Source organism: Plasmodium inui (genome assembly GCF_000524495.1).
Source record: "Plasmodium inui San Antonio 1 unplaced genomic scaffold supercont1.2, whole genome shotgun sequence".
In the NCBI taxonomy this organism is placed as follows: domain Eukaryota; phylum Apicomplexa; class Aconoidasida; order Haemosporida; family Plasmodiidae; genus Plasmodium; species Plasmodium inui.
Genome location: NW_008481836.1, coordinates 6,213 through 29,868, shown reverse-complemented (window position 1 = coordinate 29,868; position 23,656 = coordinate 6,213). Strand labels below are relative to the sequence as shown.

Below are 23,656 nucleotides of genomic sequence, written 5' to 3'. Positions count from 1 at the left end.
CATTTTTTTAAAACGGGTCATTTTAAATTTGAAAAAATTAACGAAATGGACGCGTAACGAGTTGTGTACCCAAATTGGCACTCACCTACGCACGAACGGGTTTTCTTAAGAGAAACCAAAACGACGTCTCTTTTTTTTTTTTTTTTATGTGATGTATTAATGTCCAACTGGAGTATGACAATGACAAAAAAAAAAAGAGACACATGCTTATGTGGCACTTATGATGTCCATTAAAAAAAAAAATGCGAATATTTGCCTTTTGAGCAATTTTTCTGGAGTTGCCAATGTGCAGATGAGGACGGAGCTGATGAAGAACAAACTGCTTGCCGCGATGGGGCTGGATATGACAAAGACGTGCTTATAACATTGAAGGGACAAAATAAAGCAAAAAAAAAAAAAAAAAGGGGGAAGAAGTGGCTCGGTTGCATAGCGGACATGAAGATATCATACCGTGTGGCCATTCTCTCTGGGGGTCACTTCTTCAAGAAATAATTCAAATCGAATCGAAAGGGGCGATACAAGTAATGGACAAAGCTCGTGGATTTATCGAAAACCTCGTCCATAATAGCTGACAGCGTGTCGGCAAGAGGAATGGTAATATAATAGTCGATCTCCTGATTTATGTACAGTTTGTCAGTTTTTAAGACATCATATTTGATTTTTCCCTTAGTAAAGCATTTGTCGTAAGCTGATTTTTTGTGTTTAATTTGTTCTTTTTGAAAAGAGTGTACTTTCAGTTTGTCATATTCACTGTAGTATTTCCCCATGGTCTTGATTTTGTCTTTCTTAAAATAGGACAGAACGTATCTGTTTTTATTTTTATAAGATTTTTTATTCTTGTATATGTAGATTCCGAAGCCATCTTTTTTGGAATCCTTTATGTCCCCTTTATAAATGCCATTCCTCAAATTACATGAGCCGAAATGAGAAAACTTATTTTCATCCCAATAGCCAACATAAATAACATGGTTCGAATCGAGAGGAAAATTTAAGGGGATATCTGAATTGATATCAATACCATCGTATGACTCCAATTTTCTTTCTAAAATTTTGGCATTAGATAAACTTAAATTGAATTCATTTTCGTCATCGAAGTGTAATTTTTCTTCGTAATATAATTTCCCAAACCCTTTTTTATTCCCTTGATAGAGGTTCCCACAATATATAGTGTTATCCTTATGTCGTAGGATGTAGCAGAATTTATCGATCACGTCATTTTTGTAATACCCATGATATAAAATTTTGTTGTTGCTGTCTATGAGGATGCCTATCCCATTTCGCTCATAATTTTCTGAAAAGTGGCCATAAAAAATGTAGCCATTTCGGAAAAATATTTTTATTTTCTTACTATTTGTGCTTACACTTGATATGTACATTTTGCATATCTTTTCATCCCTTATGAATATGTTAACGTTACTATGCAGCTTATCTTTTGTAAAGTTTGCCTGAACTATATATTTTTTGTTTCTCAAATGGAGACTTCCATTTCCTTCTCTGTGTCCATTTTTCCAAAATCCCAAGTAGGTATTTTTCCTATCGTTTTTATTTTTGAATATACCATATCCATGCGGCAGAAAATTTTTCATTTCTCCTTCGTAAAAGAAATCGTTGTTGTTAAAAATGGCCTGGGGAAATTGCTCGTTGGTGTTTGGCTGCCCCCTGTTATTGATCGGCCCGATGTACTCACTCTTGTCCGCGTAGATGATTTTCGCCAATCCAACCGTTTTGCTCAGTAGGGGATAGTACAGCTTCTGCTCGTTTGTTTTTTTCATGTACTCGAAAAATTCCTCGTGCAGGACGTTCGTCTTGTCTCGCTTGTACACAATGTGTTCCTCCGAGTGACGGTTTGGAACTGGTTGCTTGGGGGAGTTACCTCTTGGTTCGGCCTCTCTGCACGGCTGCTTGGGATAATCCTGCCCTGGAGTCCCCTCACTGTCTGCCTGCTCCTCGTCGTCTCCTAGCGGCTCCTTCGAATCGAGATCGTTCTTCCCTTTGCGAAGCTCGAAGGAAGGATATCCCATTAAATTCTTAAAATTGTTTTCATTGGACTCGAAGATTTCCTTCTTGGCTTTGATATTTTCTATGTTGCATGAGCAGTAGAAGGAGTAGATATTCCATTTCTTCAAGTAGGGGAAGTAAATATCTGTAATTTCTTTTGGCCAGAAATCTACATTATTATTAGGGCTGTAATTTTGCATGACTGTTTTTTCTATCTGTCTGATGAGTTCTTTTTCAATTTGTGGGTTTTGTTCCATATCCCCGTTAATAGTTTTATGCCATTTATATTTTCCGAAATTTACTTTAATGAGCAGGGGACACAGTTTATTAATTTTATCGGATTGTATCCTCTTTACATATTCCTTATCGATCAGGGAGATTATTCCTTTGTCTACAATTTCGTCATTTGAGAATTGTCCTTCATACAAATACCAAATGTTAAAATGCTTGAATAGTAATTTCCCCTTTCCGTGTTTTTGTGAATTGAGCCATTGTCCATCATAAATTAAGCTGTTAAATTTGTCATACAATTTTCCATGTCCATTGTAAAATTTATTTTTCATATCTCCTACGTATTTACAAAATAGCTCCTGATTTTTGTCGTAAAATATTAATTCTTTGTGTGTACTTTTTGCTGAATCTTCCATAAATTCTTTTTTTTTAAATGTCGTGCTTCTCATTCTTTCTATGCCTTTTAGGAGGTAAGAAATGTTCCTTTGCTCTTCTTTCCTTCCGTCATATTCCTTTTCCCCTTCTTCGCTGACTTGATCATACCTCCACGTCTCATTTATTGAGTTTCTCTTTTCGATTATGTCTAAACGTACGTCGTGGTATGGGTTTGCGCGGTTCTCACGCGAATTGCTTGCCTCCACTCCGATCGATTCGGTATAATTTGTTATCAGCTCTGATAATTTATTTTTGTAGAAGCTGAATGTAAATAGATTTAGTTCGTGCCATTCCTCGTGGGGAAACTCTTTTTCGCTTACGTGTGTGATGCTCAAGAGGGTCTCTCCGTTTAGCGTCCCATCTTGGGAGTGAACTCCTTCACGCTGGGCAAATTCTTCCACTTTGATGCCTTGACTTGGGGACTTGGAGTAGCCGCGTTGATCCTCTGTGGTGCGGGTGAGCATTTCGTCAGCTCCAGCTACATTGGGATCTATTTCCGGTGGGTCCCCTCCCCCGGGCGGAAACACTTGCGCGACCTCCAGACAAACCTCTTCAATCCTTTCGCGAATTAGAAGCTTATTCCTTTCCGTTAGCTTCCCCCACGCATGGTCATTTATGGTTAGGGAGCTCGTTAACTGCGGGATGGCAGCCGGGTTAAGTTTTACTATCAGTTTGATGTAATCCGAATTGCCATTGTACAGTCTGTTCTTCTTCTCCCCCTCGTAACATGCAAAGAAGAGGCAAAGGTTTCTCCCCAAACTGTCCTTTAAGTTACTGAAGCAGTTCGAGAACAGACGCACACATTTTACAAAGCAGTTTTTTTCATCTGTTAGGTAGTTCCCCCTCATTTGAATGCTCTCATTTTTGTGTTCTAATGGTGTGTACTTTGGCATAATTTTTTTCTTCTTCTTGATAAGCGATGAAATTGACGTGTCGTCATTTTCGTCGCTACTAATGACTGTGTATACAACTTCTTTTTGCTCGTTATCTGATGTGCCGCAGTTTGAGTATCCCCCTTCAGATAGATGTGATGTTGGCGCAACGGTTTTGCCATTGATCCTTCCTGTGCATCTTCCCCGTCTCTTCCTCTCTCCCGTCGCATACCTTGCTTCTCTTTCTCCCTCTCTATCTGTCATTTCCCGTGTCTCCAGGGAGTAATTCCCCCGCTCTACCCTCCAGCATAGCTTATTATCATAGTTATCAAAAAGGTATATAAGCAGATTGTCATTCACAATTTCTAGATAACATGGAAGTAGTAGTTGCTTTTTTGATTTTTCTTTTTCGCGACATATGTTTGTTTCTTCGGGGAGTGCATTTTTTTTCCCGCGCGGGGCATTGCACCGTATACTTTTTTCGCGGCGTGTCTTTTTTCGTTCGCAGTCTTGGCTTTCCATCCCCGTTAATTCGTCTTCCTCCAGTGAGTTTAATCCCCCCAATGTGCTTGTCACTTCTGATGGGTTCTCTCCTTCTGGTGATCTACCCCCATATGATGATTCGTCCCACTTGGGCGAGTCTGCTTGCTCCCGGTGAACCTTTCCACCGTCCTCCCCTAACAAGCTGCCAATATCATCCTGATTGCAGAGAACAAAAATTGGTTTATATGGTGAATATTTCATGTAGAAAAAGGTGTGTGGAAATAACAGGGCCTTTTGTGGGTTAAGAAATGGAAAGGAAATAACAACATGCACAAAATTAAAATTGGCGAAATGAAGCTTAGCATTCTTATGCTTGCCAAACATGGAATGTTTTATGCTATTTACGATGTGTCTGTTTAATATTCGCAAGTTATATTGGCATATATGAGTCTTCGTTAAAGAATGATTTAAAAAATTGGAAAAAAAATTCGCAAGACAAGCATTCCATTCGTATATTTGTTGTTCTACATTTTTTTTCATTTTTATTATTTCTTTTTTGTGAATAAAAAATGGGAAATAAAAAAGGATTTCCTTTGTCCCATGTTCCTCCTGCCTATATTTTTTTGCAATTTCGCGTATGCTCCTTTTTATTTCGTAAAATTTGCAGGCAAAGGATTTTCTCCGTTTTATGTACCTTTCTAGTACGACTTCGTGGAGTGTCTTTTCGTGATTCCTTTGATTTGGTGGGTCCCCGAGAGTGTCCCCTTTTCCCTGCTTCGGTTTATCGTTTGTCGCTGGGCTGCGGCTTCCGCTGCAGTTTCGGCTGCAGTTTCGGTCGCTACTACTATCGTGGCTGCTGCTTGCGCCTCTACTGCTCGCGGGGCAGCCGTGTCGAGCCCGCGTCTTTCCCCTCCCGCACCTAGAGAAGCTAAATCTGTGGTAAAACATCCGATCGATGTTTCTCTGAAGCTCGCAAACGCTCTGGTCGACGCTCATCTTGTCCAACAACTGGAGATACTTCAGTTTGTCCTTATAGAATGTAATAATGTACATTATTTTATACGCTGCGAGTTCTTCCAAGTAGTTCACAATTTTTCGAACTGTATGTTTCTTATTTAATGAGCACTTCTCATACACATCGTAAATATTAAAGCTGATGTTGTTTCCGTAATGATGAGAGTTCTCCCCTTCTCTTTTGTCTACAATGTTGTACCTTTGAAACACGTCTAGTACGTAAGGAAAGCTTAATAAGTCCAGTAGAATATTCGCTAGCACCTTTATGTTGCCTTTATTATGCTTCACATAATTGTACTTACTTTCGTAAATTTTAATGTGTGTAACATATGTCTTTATGAGATCTTTATAGTTTGCGGCATATCTGTAAAGAATTTCTCCTTCCCTTTTTTTGCTTCGGATGAGGTGTTTTCTGCACATGTGTAGGAGGTTTTCCTTCCAGCTGTGGTTTCGGTTTTGGTGTGCGTGGCCAGCTTGTGTATGAATTGTTCCCTCGTGATTTTTAGGCTGCCCATTCTGGGGTGTCCCACTTGCGAGATGGTTTGATGGACTTCTCATGCCACCTCTAGTGGTACTACCCCCTGTGGCGCTGAAAAGGGGGGATTTCCTCCAAAAGGAAAGGCAGTTTTTATTTTTCTCGAAGCATTTCTCAGTTGAACTTCCCCAATATGTTTTTTTCTTCCCCGTTGTGGCCCCCCCCTCAGATGTGGTCAACAGTTCGTAAGGGACATCAGGCACATGGGCAACATCGGCTACATCTCCATTTTTGTCATCCCCTTTGCACAAAATTGGAGACTCATTTAAGCACTCGATAAAGTAATTCTGCAAATTTTTGGCAGCAGAAACATCGAGGCTTGTCTTCAGCTTATATAACAGCTGAATGGGGACAAAATCTGCATGATTTATTTCCTCGAGGAAGTCATTTATGGGTTCTTGTTCTTGGAGGTCATAATACTCCCTAGAGAAAAATTGTTTCATAAATGCTAAGTCCAGCGCATTTTTACATTTTCTTCTGACATAACTCTGCGCGTAGAAAGTGTTACTCTTTTTATTCACTTTAACAAAAAAAAATTTTTTTTTTTCTTTACGCTCACTTATTTTGTACATATCGATGTGATCGTCGAGGAGTATTCTACTTCGGTAGGCACATTTTTCGTCTTCTCCATCCGTTATGTCTGTGTCTATTTGGTGATTTCCGGTTTGGGAAGAATTCCTTTTGTTATTTTGCCTAAACGAGTTTAAAATGATTTCCCCATTGGGGGAACTCTGCACGTGAATTCCTTCGGTTAAATAATCGGAAAGGCACTTTTGACCACCTCTGAGAAAAACATAATATGTTTCATTTTTATAAAAACAGGGGTGACTCAAAATAATAATTTTTTTTTTTTTTATGAAAGTAATGCAATTCCGAATCGAATTTAGACAAAATGACTCTCCATATTCATTCTCCACTTTTATGTCCTCAAATGTGTCTACATAATTCATGTCGTGCGAGACGATTAGCGTTCCTATGTCCTCGCACGTGACGTGAAATTGTCGGAAGCTTTGGTCGTCCTTATATTTTCTTCCCCTGTTTCTCGGGCGTATGTATGAAGCTCTGCTAAGGTCTGCCGTGCTGTTCCCCTTTCTGTAGGTATCTTCACCACTTGGTTGGGAATCACTAGAAGAATAGACATCCCCTTCGTTTGCCAATTCCTCCCACTTCGCGCATCTAATATGGGAATTCCAATTTTTGTGACATTTAGGAAATGTTTCCCTATCAAAGCGATCTCGTGGGTAGAAATTGGCGAACTGTGCAAAATTATCGAGGCTCAAATTTGGAGACTTTGATTTTTTCCCATGTCCTGAGTGCTCACATTTCAGGTACTTTTCCTTAAACACGGGTTGTATTTTGTACGTCCTGTTTGGCTTAATGAAGAGGCTTCTGATGGTTAGTCCATCTTTTCCGAGCACTGTGTAGGAGTACTGGTCGGCCTTAATGCGTTCGCCTGTTTGGCGCGCAAAGTTGAATTTCTCGCTGCTAGCCGTGTTAGCCCAGTTAGCCCTCCTAGCCGAGTTATCCGTCTTAGCGCAGTCAGCCGTGTTGGCGAAGTCAGCCGTCTTAGCGGTGTCAGCCGTGTTATCGGTGTGAGAGTCCGTCGCCTTATTGGTAGCAATGTCCATATTCCCCCCATTGGAAGGCTTCCCCCCGCTTGGCAATTTGCCATATGTTGGAATGGAGTCCAAGGGGGGATTCCTCTCCCGCATAATTTTGCTACTCCAGAGAAGGTCGCCCTTTCTGCTGCAGTGTAGGAGGATTTTCTTCCTCTTGGTATCTTTCCTTTTTATGTACAACGATAGGGATTTTCTGGAATAACGATTTTGCTGATCCACGACTTCGATGGAGCATATGTAGTAGTTTCGATTTTTCCTCCCATCATTATGTCTGTAGAGGGGCACATTGGATAGTCCCTCCTTGTGGAATTTAGTGAGGTCCATTTTGCCAATGACGTACAAATTTTTTCGCAACTCAGAATTAAAAACGCTTTTGCAATTATCGTATAACGTTAAGGTTTCATGTTTATAACCAATGTCTTTTTCTTGATGATGAATTTGTATTTTGTCTACTCTGAGATTTTTAAAAGTCACTCCATTGCAGTTAGGAAGAATTTTGTGACGAAAATATGAGCAGATATTTGCGTAGATTGTCTTCCTTATGGTATTCCTTCCGGTTGGTGAGCCACAATATTTATTCTTACAATAAATGGTAACTATCCATCTTATGAAGTAATCACACGATTGTTCTACAGCATAGAGGAAGTACATTGCATATATTTTAAGATAAGCAGAATGGCATTTCGACGCTACACAATATTTAGCATGTGCTATTATTTTTTGGAAGGCATTTTTTACTTTCCGGGGGTTTACACAAAGAAAAGTGGTTAACAGGGACAAGAGAAGGCTGAACAATTCGGAGTGCTCCCCCTCTCGAGGGAACATATTGGAAAGGAGAAGGAAAAAAAGAATCGCACTTAGCACTAATTCAGGGTATATCGTTTGGTAAGTTAGCATATCTTTCTTCATCCATTCATTGTATCTGTCCTGTTGGGTGCATTTAAAACGTGACAGATCACGTTTGGCATTATCAACATCGTTCTGATGATCGTTCTGATGATCGTTCTGATCATCCTTCTCATCATCCTTCTCATCATCCTTCTCACCATCCTTCTCACCATCCTTCTCATCATCGTTGTCGATTCGTAGGTGAAGCTTCCCACTAGACAATTTTCCACCGTGGGTGAAAGATTCTGTGGCTTTCCTTTTGTCTTCACATGTCTCCCCCTTATCGTACTCCCCAAGTGGTTCCCACGAGTCCGCTCCGGCCCATCGCTTCAAAATTGAAGAAAAATTGTATACAAATAGGGCGAAGAAAAAGAGAGATAATGAGAAGAAGGCGAAGCGGACATCTTTCCGAATTAAAAGATTCACAGTTGCTACGCAGATGGCCGTTATTAATCGTACGCAGAGGAAATGAGAAGCGTTTTCGTTGGACCAATTATTTGTAACAAGTGAGTAAATCCTCAGAGCGTCATCACAAACTTGCTCGTTATTTACAAAAAGTTGTATTTCTCTTTTCTGAGAGAGTAGAAAGTATATATCTTTAAGTTTCACAGCCTTTTTGACAAAGAAGGTTTTCTTAAAAAGGGACACTTTGTCGTAGAGGTACCCAATGTGTGTGTCCTCCTGGTGGGTTAGCAAATGCAAATTGGAGTCCCTCTCACTGGCCTCGTTGCTGCTGTTGTTGCTGTTGATGCTACTGTTTAGGGATGCCCGGCTGATCGTCACGCGGAGAAGCTTGTTGCTCCATACGTCCTGCTTCACCGCCTCAGCATAGGATATTTTATATTTGCATCGATTGGAGAGTGCATTAAAATGGTGCAATCTTCTTATGCACTCCGTTAAGCCCACGGTTGGGAAATTCTCTGTTAAAGTCACCTGGCTGCATCTTTTATCTTCCCCCTTATGATGAATCTTAATCTGTGTAGATGCTCCGATTTGATGGTACACACCATGTTCGTGATTTTTCACCCGAAGAAATTTACAAATGTATTTATTAATATCCATACTAAGGGGTTCATTTTCTCTCAATGCTGAAAACTGCGCTTGGTATTTTTCGCTAGCTGGGTAAGAACTGTCGCTGTCAAATGGGGGGGCTCCCAATTGATGCTCTGTAATGTGCCGATCGAGTATGCAAAACGCATTCTTAAGAACTTTAGCTAGGTTTCTTTTCTGAATGGGGTTATTCCTGGTGTCCCTCGCAGGGGAGCTATCACCACGATCACCATCGTTATTATCATCACAGGTATCACCTTTTTGATCGTCACTCGGTATGGTGATACCACCTGGCGATTTTCCTTTCTCGGGAAAATGCCTTTTACTAGAAATGTCTTCGGTTGACCCTTTTTTTGGGGTATCCCTTCCGGTGGGCACTGATAATGCTATGTCTTGTAGCAAAGGTTGGTGATGCAACAAACCGATTCGTTTATCTTTCCCCCTCCGTCTTTCTACGTAATTGCGAATAATTCGTTTCAAAGAGGCATTCCTCGTGAGGTAACTTTTGGCTTCGCTAGGCTCACGGGGGGATAGAGAAAAGAAAAATGGGTGTACTTCTTCTTTGTGCATTTGCCTTGTCCCAGTCACGTGCTGGTTTGTGAGAGCATAAGTGGGGTGTGATTTCCCCCGTACTGCACTGCTAAGAAGTGTAAGGCGTGATGGTAGATATATCCCAGTGGGACCATTAAAAAGAAATTGAAAGGGGAGTGGCTTTGTTACAATACCACGAATTCTACTAATAGAGAGCGGAATGAATCTTTGCAAATAACAACTATACGCGCTGCTCCTCTTCACAGATAGGACAACATGCAAAGAAAAGATGACATAAGACAGGACATAACAAAAGAGAAACACTATGCTCACAAATTTAAGCACACAAATGTCTATATTGAGAAAATAAACCCTCACGTAATAGGCACTGTCATGAAGTACTATATTAGATGTGATAAAAATGACAGGGAATAAAAATAGGTCATATATGAGGGGGGCAAAATTACGAAGAGGGAGAAATGGAATAGGAGTCATTTCTGCTATGATTTTCCTTGGTATATATTTGGCATATACGAAATGGAGGAATGTCAACAAAAGAAGAATGATGATGATGTTCAGAAGGGTGCTAACTAAAGTATGCAGAAGAATAATTTCATCTTCCCCTTTTTGATTGCGCTGGTTAGTCATTGACTCCTTTTTAAGGTATTTTTTTTTTATTGCAACTGCATCTTTTTTGCTTTTACTGTGCAGGGGAAGTTCCTCCGAGGGTGCCTCATTCATTAGGGTTTCTTTTTCCTTGCCGTAATGGTTATCCTTTTGGAGGTTCTCACCTTTGATGCTGCTCTCCGTGATCTTCTTTGCGTCCCCGTGGAGGTGCCCCCTATCAGTATCTCTTTCGTGATATAATTTTCCCCCATAGTAATGCCTTTTTTGAGACAGCACAAAATGGTTTTCCTTTGTGTTGTGGCCACCCCCCGAGTTATGATCTCCATTTGTGGTATTCGGACCTGTAGCTGAGTTCCACCTCAGCAGTTGCGCATTAGATGCAAAATGATTGGCCAGACTCTTCCTGTACACCTTAACATCGAAGAAGTGCGAAATGAAAGAAAGTAGATGCAATTTTTTTAGGAAGTAATTATACAGGGGGGGAAAGGCGTCATACTTTATATTCAAAAGTGTCAATAGTTGCACAAATTGAATGGATGTTAAAACTGTTGCTGTCTGCAGACAGAAACAGAGAATAATATACGCATAGGAAAAGTAACAAAGAAATTGTAAGGCAAATTTATAAAATACATTTTTCCTTATAATAATCAAATCGGTATTGTAAACAATGTTATCATTTTGGTCGACTATTTTTATGTTAATTCTTTCCTCCCTGTTGCCTATTTCGTTTATTGGGTACTTTATATGGTCGGATATATTTTCATTGTTTATGAGTAATTTGAGGTTGTCCCTTTGGTCAAAGTGGTGACTCCAGTTTGCATTCCTCTGGGTTAGTAGCAGGTTTGTGCTTAAGTAACTCAAATGTTTATTTTTTTTTTTTTTAAATACAACTTGGATGTAGGATGGTTGTCTATCGTTTTCCAGGTGGCAAATATTGTTTGGGGCACATTTTGCATTTTTTAAGAAGGCTATAAATTCGAAACTGTTGGCTATAATATTGGTTGGAATTCTGTGTATGTAAAAAAAGTAGTATAGCACCTCCGCTTTATCGCGTATCGTGTTAGCTCCAACATTGGCGTGTTTCTTCTGCGGTTCGCTCGTATACTTGAGTATGAAGACACTTTTCGTGGGGAATATAACTTTGTTTATTTCTTGATGGTTGCGAAATTTTATTTTCCTCTTTGATGAGAAGATATTTTTCCAGGAAGAGTTTTCCAGGTGTATCCTTTCGCCAAACAGGTCAGTTTTGCATTTCTTTGGGCAGTTTGATGCGTCCTCGTCGTGCAGATTTCCGAAGATCAAATAATCTTGTCTCTTTTTCACGTCGGAGCAGTTTTCATCCTGCTGAATAGGACTCCTTTTCTGCAGCAGTTGCCACTCCTCTATGCAGTCGTCATAGAACAGTTCGTCCATGTGCTCATTTAACGTTACCAGATTGTACTCAGTGATCACTCTTTTGTCATTTAGGTAGATATTACTGGGGGGGTGACACACATCTGCAGAGTTAATGCGAAGCCAGAAGTTGTTACCAGGGGTGAACACATCATACTTGAATTCGTCCATGCGAAATGGAGGCATAATAAACGTGGGATTCGCAACGCTTAGATCGAAGAAGGTACTGAAGTCGCTTCTGCCACCGCCGCTAACCTGGTGAACTTCGCTACCTTCACTACCTCCGCTGCACGTAATGCCCAGTCTGTACATGAAGAAGTTCGCCTTGTTCGTGTTGCTAGTGGCTGCAAATAGTTGGAAGGTATCCGCACATCTAAATTTATAGAAGTAGGTTTCGTATCGATAGTTTTCCTCCTTCAACAGATTCCGCACATTTCTATGAAGGTAGACAAAGTTGGAGGTGTGGGATGAAGCGTACAGATACAATGGATGACCGTCATTCGTCACGTTAATGCTAATTTCGTAAAACTGGGTCACTTTTTTGCTATCGAGGAGGAAGTGCTGAAGGAGGTATTCATTTATATTCCCCACTTTTACATTGTCTGGGTGCAGCATGTTTAATTTGGCTCCTTCCTTTTCGTCTGTAGTAAAATTACTAAGGAGCAATTCTCTCAGGCCCATGACATCAAACTTGAACGAAATGATGACATAAATGATGGTGCATTGGGGTGAGTCCTGCATTTGGCAAACTTTGTAAATTACTTTTCTGTTTTTTTCAAGCTTGAAGATTATGTTATGGCTAGTTATTTTTTTCCCCCGCTCATTGAAGAAGGCGACTTGATTTCTTCTTCCCGCACTGCACTGCTGGTTTGGTTCTTCGCTTTGTTGTGCTCCTCCTTTTTTAATCGCATCTCCGCTGTGATGTGCACCCCTCTTTTTTGACTCGCCCACGAAATTTAGTCGTAGACTTTTGGCATGCCCAACACACTGAACTAAGTAAACGTGCCTGAAATGCGTCTTCATCGTGTCATATTTAAGGGAGCATTCCTCCCTATTTTGGATTTCTATGCTGAATGAATCTCTGTCCAACAGACTTTGTACTTCCCTTGGATCATTTTGAGAGCACAAATTAGTGCATCTGACTATGCCCATAATGACGAATGTGCTAAGCAGCTTTCCTATCATTTTTTTGACGTTGTTTTGCCGATATGGAAGATACAAGAGGTAAACCCAAGGCACATTAACTTCATATTTCCGGTGGCCGTCAAACTATGCTTAATAGCAGATATGTGTAAAGGAAGAGGAGAAATGGATTATTCTGCTGCCAAGATGGAGCACTATACATACACATTTTGGTGAACCCTCCCCCCCCCAATAAAGATTCCTGCTCTTGCTATTTTGGATGTGTCTACTTATTTCTATTTCTTTGGATTAAACGTGGAACACATTTGGTGAGATGGAGCGGGGAGAACTCACAGGAGAGCTTTCCCTACATCTATGCGTGTCTACAACTGCCAGTTTAAGCTTACACATTTGAGCATATGCACACCGGGGGGTACATAACCCTGACGGATTTGGTACTATGTATACTCATATAAGTTTGCCCATAAATGTGTCCATAAATTTGTCCACAAATGTGCGTATACACATGTGTATCCATTTTAGTGGTGTACAAAATCGGGGGGTGTCTCATTTATTCTGCGAGTCCGCCCCTTTCCCTCTACATAGTCGTGTTACAATTGAATCGTCACCAATTTGTGCACTACTTGTAGGATGGATAGCTACGCGAAAGGCACGCTAACGAACAACGGCTTCATAACAGAAAAGTGTGAAGAATGGAAAAGAAAAAAAAAAATAAATAAATGAATGTCAGCAAATTGTTCCGGTAAAAAGAAAAGGACAAGGGTTTCTTTCCTGAATTGTAAATTGCTTATTCATTCAAACATCTTTGCTTTGCTTCCCGAAATATAGAAAACTCCCAACATTAAGTGACAGAGATGGAAGTGCTAAACGTGCTATCGAGTCCTGTACCAAGTGTACATAATTTGCAAAATATGCAAAAAAAAAAAATTTCTAAGGTTATGTGGAGTGCACACAAATCACGTTTTGTAACGAGGACTATCTATATTTTGTACAATATAATGGGAGGTTTTTAAAATGTCGACAAAAAAAAAAAATCGAACTAGCCACTTGTAAAACATCCACTTATCAAGCGTTATGCAGGAAAAAGAAAAAAAAAAATGGAAAAACCAAACGGCCATTTTAACTCCCCTAAGCATACCTACTGCTAGTTAACACAAAGACAATGTATAACTGCAGCTATGACACTGTACGCCAGTGCGAGTCATAAAATGTCGTTATTCCTATTTGTTAAACGCCTTTCCAGTATGGTACAAGCGGGAAAAGGGAAAAAGAACAAATGTGGAAATGTGCTGAATTCACTGTGCTGCAAATGGTTAAAAAATATCCTGTTCGTTGAAAATAAGATAAACTGACGTTGTACCATTTGGAGAACATGCCTTTGTGGGTGTGCACTTTGAGAGGATGTGTATTTCAGATTGTCATACGTGACTGCACATTTATCGAGTTCCCCTGAAAGTTTCCGCGTCATGCGGCGGAGGCGCGCGCTGCGCATGTGTACATGCGTGGAAGAAAGGGTAATTGCATAAATAGGGGCAAAAATGGGGGAAATATATGCACCTATATACGAGTGCCCTGCTTAGCTGTTGGGTATCGCCTAAAGTGGCACCTTGTTTTTTTTTGCCGCGTAGGAGCCACATTTTAAGGTGCTGAAATTTTCAAAAAAGAAAAAATTTCTCGTCCCAAGTCTATGTACATATAGTTTTTTCTTTTTCGAACTATAGGCAGCTGTGGAGTACGATTTGCAGCCAATCTGCGCGGGAAAAATAGCGGCCATTTTGTCAGTTGGGTGGCTAGATAGTTAATGGCTTTTATTAGTGAGTGCAACATGTTGACCCCGTTTCCCATTTGGCATTTCCCATTTGATATTTCCCAGTTGGTATTTCCTATTTAGCATTTCCCATTGTGCGTTTAACCCTTTTCTGTAGATAAGTGGGCATTCTTCCCACTCCACGCACTCTTTCGTTTCTCAGTGACACCTAGGCATAGACAAAATCACATTTTAGGTAAAATAGAAAAATTCGGGGGGCAGGCGCATATACGCTACATTGTCATAGTAATAACTGAAGAAGAAAAAAAAATTGAGAATCCCCAAAGTGTGAAATAAGTACCTGCCACAAATGGCACTTTGAAGAAAAATAATTCACTTGGGTGTTATTAAAAATGTTCCACGCCCCATTAAGTACCGTAAGTGTTAAACACTTGTTAGGGGGGTAATTTCTTTCATGCGCAAAATGTACATATATGCATATATGTATGCTAGTATGCACAATTGAGTGTGTGCGCATAGCGAATTAAAAAAAATAATAAAATAAAACAAAATAAAATAAAGTAAAACAAAATAAAATAAAGTAAAATAAAGTAAAATAAGGTAAAATAAAGTAAAATAAAAACGTTAATAGGTGAAACGTTCAATTGGTGTTTAAATGATAAAAAAAAAAAATAGCAACATTCCTTTTTAAATGAAATTTATGTCAGTGCCAAATTGTACTTCAATTTTTTTGAAAGCATTTTATTTTGTAGTATTCTTTTAAATGAGTTAACATTTGTGACCTTTTCCGTTCGGCCACAGAAATATAGCAGAATAAGTTAACACATACGAATGTATGTAAATGGGTGAACCCGTACGTATATCTATGTATAAGTATGCATATGTGATCTTATGTAATTGTTTGTAATCATTTAATCGGTGAACTTTTGTTTTTTTTTTTTGTTTTTTCTCATCCTTCAACGAATTTGAGAAACAGTAAAGCCATAGCAAAAAAAAGAAAAAAAGTGGAAAAGAAGATGAGAACCAAAAATAAGGAGTAAGGATTAGCAAGGCATAAAAGAAGAGGCCAAGGGGAAGAGAAGCCATAGGGAGAAACGAATGAGGTCTCCATAACGAAAGCGCATTTACAATTGCATAGACGTTACCGCCACGTAGCAAAAGAACCCCCCTGCGCAAGAATTCCCCTCACACACAGACACACCACCTTTTCGCCTTTATACAATAAGGAGGCACACAAACGTGAAAGAGGAGAAACAATCGATGAAGTTATGAGGTTAGAGCGGAACCATTACTTACACGTATGCGCCCCACGTTTCGCATCAGTTTGTATACCTTCAGTAGCCATTTATACCAACTAATTTGCACCATCGCATGTTGTACGAAAGTTGCGTGGTTTGGGGGCATGCTCCAAGGCATTTGCTCACTGGTCGTCTCAGAACCCGCCAAAAGAGGCCATTGTACATTTTACACACCGTCCTGCTGTTACCGCTCCCCTAGCCCCGCAGTCAGAATGGATAACAAAGAAAGCATCAAACTGTACGTAAAGAAAGTGATAGAGCACAGGGAAATTGAAAGCCAAGTGAAGAATCTCAGATTAGATATAAAAGAGCAAAATAAAATATACGAAAAGACTGAAGATAACTTGAAGGCACTGCAAAGTGTAGGACAAATAATAGGCCAAGTGCTAAAGCAGTTAGAAAATGACAAATTTATCGTGAAGGCATCAAGTGGGCCTAGATATGTGGTAGGATGCAAGTCCAAAATAGATAAAGCGAAATTAACAATAGGCACGAGGGTATCATTAGATATGACTACACTGACAGTTATGAAAAGATTGCCATGTGAAGTAGACCCATTAGTATTCAACATGATTAGTGATATAGACAAAAGCGAAAATAGCAAAAATAAAGTGAACTACAATCAAATAGGAGGATTAAGTGAACAAATAAGACAAATGAGGGAAGTGGTGGAGTTACCAATACTTAACCCCTTTCTATTTAAGAGGGTAGGAATTAAAACGCCCAAAGGGGTGCTCCTGTACGGTCCACCAGGTACAGGGAAAACGCTACTAGCGAGGGCTATGGCGTCCAATATTAACTGTAATTTTATGAGAATAGTAGTCTCAGCTATTGTAGATAAGTATATCGGTGAAAGTGCAAGAATTATTAGAGAAATGTTCAGCTATGCAAAAGAACACCAACCGTGTATCATTTTTATGGACGAAATTGATGCCATAGGAGGTAGAAGATTTTCTCAGGGTACCTCTGCAGACAGAGAAATTCAAAGAACGCTCATGGAGTTACTAAATCATTTAGACGGTTTTGAAGAATTAGGAAATGTCAAAATTATTATGGCTACGAACAGACCATATGTGCTAGACCCAGCGTTAATTAGACCTGGTAGATTAGATAGAAAAATTGAAATTCCACTACCGAACGAAACTGCGAGAATTGAAATTTTAAAAATTCACGCCAATAAAATGACCAAACTGGGGGATATAGACTACGAATCGGTTTGCAGATTGTGTGACGGCTTCAATGGAGCCGACCTCAGAAATGTCTGTACAGAAGCAGGCATGTTTGCGATCCGGGCTATGCGCGATTACGTCATTGAGGAGGACTTTTACAAGGCCGCTCGAAAGATTAATGAAGCCAAGAAGTTGGAGGGTAAAATAGAGTACGAAAAGATTTAGGTGCATGTCCGCCGTGGGGAAAGGTTGATACGTGGGGCAAGCGGGAAAGATAAACGAAGTTACAGAAGCTTGTAATGTGTGGCACCAAATGGTGACAAAATTGTAACGGAGTAATTTCAACACGGCGCTGCAGTTACACCTTGTTGCCAAGTCGGGAGTATTTACATGCACAAAAAAATTTTCAAAACGGAGGGAAAGAGGAAAAAAAAAAAGAAAAAATAATAATAATAAAACGCTGTATGTATGCCCCACAAAACCTTCCTGCATAAGTTCCTGTACCAATTCGCCATATGTTATTCCTTTTTTTTTTTCTTTTTATAACGATCGACAAATACTTTCATTTTATGAATCAATTAAACAATTCTTTGTTTCCCCCAAACTTCAGTTAATGTATGTTCTTGCGTATGTATACGTATACCCTTGTGCATATATGTTACAGATATAACATGCAGACACGTATAAGGACAGTTTTAAAAAATTGAAAAATTTTACCTTTTTTTTTTACTTTTTTTTTTTCTATTGCTTTTCATTTCGTTCAGTTCAAATTCCATTATCTGCCTTTGTTCATTGTCTACTGTCTAAAAAAAGAAAAAAAAAATTTTCAAATGTGTTTAGTCTACGTGTGATGATGAGTATGCAACACACGCGATTAGGTAGGCACAATCATATGCATATGTTAATCGGAAGGTACATAATTGCGCGTCAGCCATACAACTCGGTTAAGATAAGGCCTTCTTTTTTTTTTTCTTTTTCCTTACTCGATTAAAATCGAACTCTAACAAAGCAACTGTCTCGAAATGCGGAGTTCGTGGGAACGTATCCAGTGGAATGATTTCCTTGACCATGTAGCTGAGCGATGAAACGTGCGCATAAAAAAAAGGGTAAAAAAAGGATGAAGTAAAACAATATGTGAAACGGCTTGTGTGCTACTGCGAAACGAATAATTCGCCTACCCCAAGTTGGTCAAATGGTTGATGTCCCGAAACTGGCTGTTCGCATTGCATGATATGTAGATGATGTATCGACAGCAGAGCCCCCGTAGCCATCTTCTGAACACCTGTCATGTGCGCAAGGGAAAAGTGGAAACATGTTCGCGTTGCGCAGTTGCTGCGGTAACGGGTTGGCCAACTCGTTACGCTGCTTTGCTGCATCCTTCTGTGCCCCCTTTTTTTTTTCTTACTTTTTCGCATCCCTTCCGCGGAGGGTTAATGATCACCAAGTCGGGGACTGGAATGACAAATTCTGCGAGGGAAAGTAAAAGTATTAAAAGAAGGGAGGTGGAATAATTGTAGGCGTGAAGTATATCTCATTTGCTGCCCCCATCGACGCCATCCCCATTCGCTCTAGCATGAATCGCTTTTCCCATTCGTTTTCCTGTTTTTTTTTTTTTTTTTTTTTTTTTTTTTTTTTTTTTTTTTTTTTTTTTATTTACCTCTAGATGAGTGGGAAACTTCGTCTACTTTGTTCGAATCCACCGTCGGAAATTTTCCATCCTGTGCATTTTGCAAAACATGGTCATCATAATATGTGTGATCATTTTTGGAAAAACTGTTGCAGACATTCCCGTTCGCCTCTTTGGAGGGCCATTCGTTTAAATGTGCATAAATGAAACTTGGCAAGCTGCTATAAGGGGAGTGAACCTGAGTGTGAGATAGGAAAGAAATGTGACATGAGCGAAATGGATGGCATTTTTTTTTTTTATGAACACGCAGAAACGACAAAGAAGGGGGGGACGTATACTAAGAGGCAGACACACATACACAGCCTTGAACACAGCCTCGAACACAGCCTCGAACAAAGCTACAGGCTTTCCCCCCCATCCTGTTCTAACTTGCACGTTCTCCACAAGGGCCCCTTCACTGTCTGCTGAGACGTACGTGGAATGAAGCTTCTCCTTCAAGAGGTAATACACGTCATAATTTTTCTCTTTGACCAAATTGACAATGTACCTCCTGATGTGAAGATTGATTTGCCTCAAACTGTGCAGGTTAAACAAATTCAAATTGAAGCATTTTACGTTTTTGACGTTATTCATTTTTACGTTTTCTTCTAAGCTTTTTATATTATCTATGGAGTAATCTACACAGATAACTTGGCTGAATAGGTCAGAAAGAGGGAGAGAATAAAAACCAATCCCACAGAAAAGGTCATACACGCAAGATTGTTTGGCATTTATTTTGTAACTCTTGACTAATTTAAGAATGATCTGAACGATGCATTCGTTTAAGTGCTGATTTGGCTGGAAAAAGGTGTTGGCTCCTAATTTATAGGTATACCCCCCAAAGGAATGATAAATGCAGTTTTGGCCGTATAAAGTGACTTCATTTCTGTTTTGTTTTAATTTATTCGTTTCGACGTTGTATATGATGCCTTTAATGGATGTATTTTTGGAGCCTAAGTTGTGGGAAATTTTTGTGAGGGCTTTTTTTGCCTTTTCATTTAGCGAAAAGCCAATAAAGCTCACTAAAATCTGCTGCTCAGAGATGTTCTTGCTCAGTTTGATGTCTACACCTTTTAGGTAGCCACTGTTATTTATTTTGTTAAATACGTAAATATAATTTTTTTTAAAATTGTCTAATATTTCCTTTTTAATTTGTTCATACACATTTTGTATATGCTCATCGTGAATGTGACATTTGTTTACGTCGCAAATTTCGTAGCTGTGCTTTTTGTAGAAGCCGATTGATAAATTGTCAGTCACGGATAAGTTGATGGAGGATTTATTTCTGTAATGGTAATCGTTTGAAAATAAAAAGTCGTACATCTTTGCGAAGTTCGCACGTTTAGCCTTAGGGATGTCCCCATGTTTGCCGCTTCTTTCGTGACTGGGTATGCAGCTTGCTTGATCAGGGGTGCGTTCCCGACTGGTGCTACTGCCACTTTTGCTATTCGTTTCACCTGCGTTGTCTTCTTCTTCCAAGTCGGTAGACGTATACTCCCTCTTTATTTGGGAAATCTCGAGCAGGTCTTCCTCATCCGCTTGCCCCTCTTCACAGAAGTAGTGATCATTTTGTAGGTAATCTTTTCCACTAGCTAACACATTTATGTTATACTTTTCACACAAACTAGTCAAGAGGTTTTTTTTTAATTTCCGTTCAAATTTGTAGTCGATATGTTGATATATACACCCCCCACATTTGGAAAAGTATTCACACCGGGGCACAATTTCGTATTTGCTCTTTCTCGTTTTGCAGAGCACTTGGAAGGTTGTTTTTTTTTTCTTCTTATTTATGTCCAGAACTTTTAAATTGACTTGCTCGTCTGGAATCAATAAAAAGAATTTTAAGAAAAACAGCAAGTGTTGCCTTGCTGAGTATATCGCTATCTCTCCGTACCCCTCAGGGTCGACTCTGTGTACCTGTTATGCGGAAAAACGTTCATATGTGCGTGGGAACACGTGTGCAAATCGGTAGGTATAATACTAGCAAGGACACAATTGCACACCCGATTTATACTTTTATCTATGTAGGGACATGTCTCCATAGGAGCAGAAAGGCAGCCCGAATGCACAAAAAACGGGACATATCGCAAACATTGTAGTGTCATTTTTGTAGACCACATAAAACGGAGCGAACTATATAATACAACTGTGGACATTTCTTTATTTGCTTTTTCGCCATGAAAATACTAACTTTGACTCCTTGTAAAATTTGATTCTCATACAAGCCATTGTAAATGTTACTCCTGTAAATTTTAAAATGGTCATACTCTTTACTTTTGGTAAGTGTGATTATTTTACTTTCACACGTGTCGGAAATTTTCCTTTTGGAAATATGCTGATGGAATATTACGCTTTTGAAATGATGGCGAGTTGGAAACTTAAGGCAAATTAAGTGATGCATTGTGTGTCATTTGTCGTTTGCGTGTGGTGAGTTCAGCCCACTCTTGTGAAGGGGTCGATAGGGATAAATGGTGTGAGATTTCCGCGATGTTGCGGCGCGGTGACGACGTGTACACAAATGCCAACAGCCCTGCATATCATGAACTTGTGTCAGCCTGCTCAGGCATAAACATATGGCGTGTTAAGGAGCTCAAAGGGAAAGTTATTCACGGAGATATACCCAGATAAAAGATTCACTGTTTTAAAAGCACTAACCGTACCAATTCAAATTGTCAACAAGGAAAAAAAAAATTTAAGAGAAATAAAATAACGGCAAAGTGAACCGAAAAAGGGAGTACATATAGAAAGTAACAGATCCTAATTATATCATGAAATGTGATTACGTCCGTGTTGTACATTTTTAGCGGTCATATCGAGCATTGTTATTCACTAATTTTATCAGGAGAAAAAAAGTTCTCTTCCTGGAATGTCGACCCAATTTTCTGCCTTTGTATACCTTTCAAAGCTGTAATGGAGTCTGTGCAAGTCAAACATGGTATGTTAATTTTACGACATGAGGATGAGGGATGTACAACAGCTGCATTTGTTGCTGTGGAAGTGTTTAACGTGTGACCTAGTTGCGAAACAATTCTTTTTTTTTCATAACAGGGTGTGTAGTTTCACAAAAAATGTAAGAAATACGCCCAAATGTGTCTTTATATCACATGTGATGTCTTTAAAAATATTTACCAATTTGGGGGCGGTGCTTCCTCACTGCGTGTATGACTCTATGCACATCTTTTGCTTTGGCACAAGAGAACCGCGCAAGGTAAAATATGGGGAGCACTAAAAAGGTGTACACTTACCATGGCGACTCCCAACAGTTTCCATTATCGCAAATGCGCACAAGTAAATAGCTTCCTTCATTCTCCAATTGGCCGATAAAAAAGTCATATGCTACATGCATATTTTGCGAGTCTCCATGAGTTGGTAAATTGGATATATGCAAATTCAATTTTTCTGAAGTGCAAAATTACAAGCGTGCGAAGTTGCTTATCGCAGTGGTGCGGGAAGCATTTCGCCGCATGTGCGAAATAATGCTATGTGCACATGTTTAACTGTTTTGCATATACGTTGTCTTGTTTTATTCTTAGCTGCGCGCATTTTGACTTTTCTAAACTGAACAGATTTTTGTGTGGGACCTTGTTAATTCGTAAAAAAAAACAAAAATTGAAAGAAGGAAAATACGTTTAAAAAGTATAACACACCATTAAAGAGGCTATCCTTGAATGTTACGCATTTTTTTAAGCGTTTTGTTTCGGCATTTTTTGAGCGTTTGATTTCGGAATTTTTTAAGCGTTTCATTTCGGCATTTTATTTAAGCGTTTGATTTTGGCATTTTATTTAAGCATTTCTTTCACTTGATTGTTCAATTATTTCTTTATGTATCGGGCTTTTTACACGCTTGCCACTTCGCATGTTCGCTTATTCTTTTATGTTCCCAGGTTCGTCCCTAGAAGTCGTCACGTTTAAAAAGTTGTGATTCACGCGTATGCACATTCCTTTTTAAAGAAGCTTAAATGGTTACTTAAAAATGGTTTAAATGAGTACCATTTGCAATCAATCAGTCAATCAATCTCTCTTTTTTTTTTGTTTTTTAACATGAGTTTCATTTTTTTTTTTAATTGAAAAACATTCAGTGAAATAAATTTAGTCGTACCAATGCGATATTACGATATTGTGCGTTTATTTATTCACTATATTTTCTTTCTTTGTTTTTTTTTTTTGCTTTTTTTTTTTATATACATTCATTAAAGTGTATTTCCTTTTTATTTTTCTCTAATATAAGTGAACGCAAGTAATCAAGCTTTTCCCCCCTCCATGCGGAAGAAAGCCAACCTGGTTGTTCAGAATAACTTGTCATAAGTATGCCTGTACCTTTTGATGGCGCACTAATACTGTGCCCCTTATGGCGTACGTGAGTGTATAAAGCCGTGCGCTTGCCTACGTGCCTGCGCGTGTGCCAATGTACGTGCGCGTATAGCATGTGTTTGCGTGCATTTTTACGTACACCCCGTATGTCACGTGTGAGCGCTCGCCTTTTTGCGCCCTTTACCCGTTTTACACCATTTGCGCGTTTACCTATGAGCCTACCTACGTACATGAGAACACATGTGGAAATGTAGGCACATATGGCTTGAAAGGTATGAGCCCATTTTTATGACCCTCCCCCCTGCACCCACTCCTTCACCTTTTTCTTATTGTTTATGATGATAATAGCAGTTGCAAACTTTATTGTCTTTCTTTTCCATTTCCACACTCTTTTGTTGCAAGAAAAATAATACAAGATGCTTTTCTTAAAATGAATTCTTTTGACAAGTATGCTTCCACTAGTTTTTCTAACTTCGCATGAGTGAAAGGAAAGATTGTATAACGTAACGCTGCTTGTTAATTTTTTTTTTTTTTTTGTTTCTTTGTTTTGGGTTATATGTGTGCAGAATTGTAGCTGTTTTTTTTTTTTTTTCCCTGCCTCTTTGTTCGAAAATAATCTTTGGAAG

The 23,656-nt window shown here is 39.3% G+C and overlaps 3 protein-coding genes across 3 annotated transcripts; 1 reads left to right on the top strand and 2 right to left on the bottom strand.

Moving 5' to 3' along the window:
* Window positions 1-473: 473 nt before the first annotated feature.
* On the bottom strand, window positions 474-12,860 carry C922_00441 (hypothetical protein; the record flags this gene model as incomplete). Its single annotated transcript, XM_008816057.1, has 2 exons — window positions 474-9,644; window positions 9,846-12,860. The coding sequence occupies 2 exons, from the start codon at window positions 12,858-12,860 to the stop codon at window positions 474-476; spliced, it is 12,186 nt and encodes a 4,061-aa protein (XP_008814279.1).
* Window positions 12,861-16,096: 3,236 nt separating this feature from the next.
* On the top strand, window positions 16,097-17,278 carry C922_00440 (26S protease regulatory subunit S10B like B; the record flags this gene model as incomplete). Its single annotated transcript, XM_008816056.1, has 1 exon — window positions 16,097-17,278. The coding sequence occupies one exon, from the start codon at window positions 16,097-16,099 to the stop codon at window positions 17,276-17,278; it is 1,182 nt and encodes a 393-aa protein (XP_008814278.1).
* Window positions 17,279-17,766: 488 nt separating this feature from the next.
* Window positions 17,767-21,120, bottom strand: C922_00439 (hypothetical protein; the record flags this gene model as incomplete). Its single annotated transcript, XM_008816055.1, has 7 exons — window positions 17,767-17,856; window positions 18,037-18,127; window positions 18,232-18,335; window positions 18,459-18,520; window positions 18,711-18,918; window positions 19,110-20,636; window positions 20,911-21,120. The coding sequence occupies 7 exons, from the start codon at window positions 21,118-21,120 to the stop codon at window positions 17,767-17,769; spliced, it is 2,292 nt and encodes a 763-aa protein (XP_008814277.1).
* Window positions 21,121-23,656: the final 2,536 nt, after the last annotated feature.